The 4932-nt window shown below is 32.1% G+C and overlaps 1 protein-coding gene across 1 annotated transcript; it reads left to right on the top strand.

The window, feature by feature from the left end:
* Nucleotides 1–1245: 1245 nt before the first annotated feature.
* LOC139856075 (photosystem I reaction center subunit psaK, chloroplastic-like) lies at nt 1246–4576 on the top strand. Its single transcript, XM_071845312.1, has 3 exons — nt 1246–1402; nt 4072–4158; nt 4252–4576. Exons 1-3 carry the CDS (start codon nt 1319–1321, stop codon nt 4477–4479), a joined length of 399 nt encoding a protein of 132 aa, XP_071701413.1. The 5' UTR covers nt 1246–1318; the 3' UTR covers nt 4480–4576.
* The last annotated feature ends 356 nt before the right edge of the window (nt 4577–4932 follow it).

The following is a 4932-nucleotide window of genomic DNA, read 5'->3' as shown; positions in this document are numbered from 1 at the left end:
CAATTTTATTTTTCACGGGTTAAAAACCCACAGTCTAAAAAACATAATTATTATATTGTATTTTTTGTCGACTTTACATTTTTTACTCTTACCTTTTACTTTTATTTTTGTCTTATATGTATACATTTAGGGCATAAAAATATTTACCGCAATATTTAGGGCATAAAAACATAAATATTATGATTTTACCTGTCCATCACAAATCGGGTACCCGCACATCACGGGTTACTTCATATTGCCATTCCTAGTTGGACTGTCACATCGTTTAAAGTTTGATAACAGGGATTAATATTGATTTAAGATAAATGAACAGTAATTTACGGTTTTCTCTGAATATCATACAACAATTTTTGAGGTAAGCAGCGCGATGCGGCGGCGAACCTCTTATTTTTTACATGTAACATAAATAGGAGCTTTTCGTTGTACACAGCTTATGTTTTAAATTAAATACTTTAACGTTAATAACCATAACAAAATAAAAGAAAAAAGTAAAAGAAGGCATATAAATATTTTAAGAGCAGGAAGATAAACGAAAAATTATTTAAAAATAAGAGAATAGGAGTGAGAGGATTAAATTAGGGGTAAACAGATATTAAGGGTGAATTATGAAAAATTTTAAAAAAGGTTAATGGGTAAAATGTAAAATAAGAAACTAAAAATTATTTAAAAATAAGAGAATAAGAGTGAGAAAATTAAATTAGCGATAAACAAACATTAAGGGTGAATTATGGAAAATTTTAAAATGGGGGATTAATGGGTAAAATGTAAAATAAAAAAAGCAGAAAAAAGGGAGGGGAAGGGGACTGGCCAAGACTTGAACCACTGACCCATTGGTATATCACATGCGCAAGTTGCCACCACTCCAACATTGATTTTCTGTAACTAATTTGTTACTGATAATATATATTTGGAAAAAACGGTTGGGTTTAAAAGTCTTAATCATCTTTTTGTCTTACTCCGTAGTATTTTTACCCAGCAACTTGAATGTTATTACAACTTTAGGAAAATTCAACAGTACCATTTTTTTGGCTTTTTCTGTTTTCTAATTGATTATATAGATAATGTATATGTATATATAAAAAAAAAAAAAAAAGAAAAAAAATATTATTTTACAATGAAAAACCAGAATCAATTATGAAAATCTAGTGGATATGTAAATGTCCAGTCATATACTGACATGTAAGCACATGGATCAAAGTTTATCCTACATCTAACTTCCATGGCCATAAATTCAAATCTTTTATGTGGTTTCTACTTTTAAGAACTTTCCATAACTCCAATTTTTCAAACTCGACTTTTTATTATTCATTAATAAAAAATGACAACTGCTGTAATGACTTCTCTTCCTCAATTCACCGGTTTGAAGGCCACTTCACCATCACTTTCCCCAGTTCAAAACATGGTTAGTTCAATTTTTTTTATTATGTTAGTTTTTTTTGTGTCTGGAAAATTATTAATCTGTGGTGGCAATTTTGATTGGATCGAGTTGACTGAACAGGTTATGGGTTCAGAACTAGACAATTACTACCACAAACTGATTTTCTATTCGGGTCAACTTTTTATTGTCATATTAATTTCGGGTCAAATGAATCACATGTGCCAATCTCTAAATCTATAAATCATTTTAGAAATTTGTTATTTACAGCTCATCGGCTGTCGTTAACATGTATAATTCATTGTACAGTTGTATAACCGTAATCAATTAGTCATTCTCAAACGTACAACATAATATATAATTATGGAAGTTAAGAATAAGTCGTTAACAAAATTCATCACTTTAATAATCCAAGAAATACTATAATATTTTGAAATGATTATATTACCAATTATTTTCATTCATAATTGAGTGACCCACAATCAACCCAAAAACTAAAACTAGAATGGTTTGCTAGCAAAAGCTCCCCACCAAGCCACCTTAGACCACGGATAATGATAATTGTGACGTGGAGCGGGTAAAATGTACTTTTTTGGAGCAAGTCAATGACTGGACTATGGCTGGGAAATGAGAGAGTTGTAATAGAGGGGCATTTGTGAAAAGATGACAATAATATAGCATTTAATTTTGATTTTCTTTTTACTTTTTTTTTATTTGTTTGTTATTTAAATAAAATAATAGAATTGAATAGATTAAATATAGTTAATAATTAAAAAGAAGGGTACATAAACTTAAAAATTAAACACAAAAAAAAGGCATAAACTTAAAAAATGACATAAAATTAAATAAAACATAAGCTTAATCGTCATTGTTGTCGTCATTTTCATCTTCGTCTTCATCTTAGGACGACGAAATTTGAATGATATCATTAAATTGCTTACGAACCCATTCTTATAGCCTTTGAACCGTTTTTTTTCTTTCTCTTTTAACCACTGGGTGCCCGTTTTAAGAATCTCGATCACATGCGCAGCTTGTTGTAGTAAGCCGCATTTCTAAAAGCCGCAAGAGAACTCTTTTTTTCTTCAACCATCTTTTCCGAATATTTGGACGACTTTGAAGAGTTTGTTGAACGAGATGTCGTTCCCACATCGGATGAAATCGATCTGCTCGCGGCCTTTTGGTCTTTTCAAAGGGTCGAGTCCAAATAACTCTTTTTCGATCGGACGTACGTCGGAAGAAAGATCAACACCAAAACTATCATCAAACCTTTGTCGTCGTCGTCATCATCATCGACATCATTCTCATCAACATCTTCTCCCCCGACCGGTGGTGGTGCATACCATTTTGGATGTTTTTTCAAAACATCCCAAGCTTCGGTCATCTTAAAGTCTTTCAAAGTTTTTCTTTTATAATTAAGCAACACGTTTTTCATTAAGACTCGATCATTCCGTCAACAACCCCAAGTGCGTTGCGTTTCCTCGAACACACAATTAAACTCCTTACAATTTTTACTTATATGACGTCATTTCGATGTTAATTGATCATCACCCCGAAATCACCCACGGTTATTGTTATTAAACTCTTCATAGAGTAAATTGGTAAACGAATTCGGTAAAGATGAATATGAATATGAGTGTGATAAAATATGTATGATGGATATGAGATAAAGATGAATATGAATATGAGTTTGATAAAATATGATAAAGATGAGATGAATATGAGTGTTATAAAGATGAATAAGATGATAAAACGTGTTTATATATATATATATATATATATATATATATATATATATATATATATATATATATATATAAATGAGAAAAGTAATTTTTTATTATTAAATGTTGCAGCCAAACGTCTCCCTAACGGTTGGGTTGACCAGCCAATCACCACTGCCCACGTCGCCTGCCGCCCCTCTTCTTTCTCCGTGATTCGCCGATAAGCGCCTGAAGACAAACGCCCACAAACGCTCCATTCCAGGAGTTTGTGGGGCGTTTCTCACAACACATCATGGGCACCAGAGGCAGAAACGCTGCGTTATCGATGGTCTTATTTTCAATTTCGATGTTGTATCTAGTTTCAAGGCGTGTCGATTGTCAACCCTGTATTAATCTACCTAGAAATATATCTATTTGAGTAATTTTTTTTTTTTTTTTTTGTCTTCAACAATGATAGTATTCAGAGGTGTCTTCAAGCATAAAAAAGATAGGCAACTGCCCAGGGTCCAAAAATTTAGAAGAGCCCTAAATTTTGAATATGTTGATATTTTTTTTAATATATTTAATTAAATCAAATAAAAAATTGTCAATTAAAGTTAAAATACATTATTTTTAGTAGTTAAATACAATTTAAGTAAATAAATAGATAATGGGAGTATTTATTTTTTTATGCGTAGTAAAAATTTTAAACGTAAATGTAGGTTCATTTTTATTTTCGTTTATGGCCTTTAATTGTTAAGACGGCCCCGATAGTATAATTTTTGTCTTAAAAATTAATTAGGTGGTGAAAATGTTACTGAAACAAAAATAGCATATCAAATGAAAATATTATTGTAATAGTCTAGATATTATGGTTGTTTCAACTACATAATATCTTGGAAGTTTTTTAATTAAATGCTCATTTGGATTTAATCGATATGTAATTTCACATTCTTTCAATGTATAAAATAAGTATATGTAATTGACCATATTCAGGTAGCATTGCAAGAAATGAAACCCAAGGGGAAGGGAAAGGGAGCTCTAGGTGTTCGTTGTGATTTCATCGGTTCATCCACAAATCTGGTAAATTTGTGTGTTCCAGAATTTTATATTAGCAATTTAAAACACGTACGGTAACAATAAAAGATAAACACTCAAGAATTTTAATTTGAATAGATTATGGTGACATCAACAACCTTGATGTTGTTCGCTGGTCGATTTGGGTTGGCACCATCGGCAAATAGGAAGGCAACTGCAGGGCTAAAGCTTGAGGTTAGAGATTCAGGGCTTCAAACAGGCGACCCTGCTGGTTTCACTCTAGCCGATACCTTAGCTTGTGGGACCGTTGGTCACATTATCGGTGTTGGTGTTGTATTAGGGCTTAAGAACGTTGGTGCAATATAGATTTGTAATATGGAAACAACTTTTCATGTTAATAACGTTATTATTGTTGTCTTCTTTCACTTCTTGTTTGAATTAATGTTTATGTTTATTTTTGTTATTGGTTGTGGAGTATATAAACGGTTTATGTGAAGTTAGAGCGCCTCTGTCGCTGATTTTATTTTACTGAAATCTAACAATAATTTTTAGGTAATTGGAATTTACTTCAAAATAAGAGTTATCTAGTTATATTTAACAACAGATTTGAAGATTGCGGAGTGCATGACCGTAAAAGTTGATTAGACACTGTAGCAAAATATAGCGGGGGGTCAAGGGGTTGCCCCCTTCCGGGGTCCAAGGGGGTAGCGCCCCTGGTTGGGGTCTCGAAAATTTTAGGCACTATACGTTATATCGAAAAGTCGCTTCCCAACAGTTATTCTCACCAAAAGTCATATTTGTTAAGTTAACAGGCTTTCC

The sequence above is a fragment of the Rutidosis leptorrhynchoides genome, chromosome 6 (assembly GCF_046630445.1).
Source record: "Rutidosis leptorrhynchoides isolate AG116_Rl617_1_P2 chromosome 6, CSIRO_AGI_Rlap_v1, whole genome shotgun sequence".
NCBI classification, from domain to species: domain Eukaryota; kingdom Viridiplantae; phylum Streptophyta; class Magnoliopsida; order Asterales; family Asteraceae; genus Rutidosis; species Rutidosis leptorrhynchoides.
The sequence above is the reverse complement of the archived record's forward strand: the minus strand, read 5'-3'. Positions and strand labels throughout refer to the sequence as shown.

Excerpts from the sequence above, each read along its gene's own strand:
- LOC139856075 (XM_071845312.1), top strand. The coding sequence starts at position 1,319 with ATGACAACTGCTGTAATGACTTCTCTTCCTCAATTCACCGGTTTGAAG. Across the intron at positions 1,403-4,071 it reads TTTCCCCAGTTCAAAACATG|GTAGCATTGCAAGAAATGAA; the intron begins GTTAGTTCAATT and ends GACCATATTCAG. Across the intron at positions 4,159-4,251 it reads TCGGTTCATCCACAAATCTG|ATTATGGTGACATCAACAAC; the intron begins GTAAATTTGTGT and ends TAATTTGAATAG.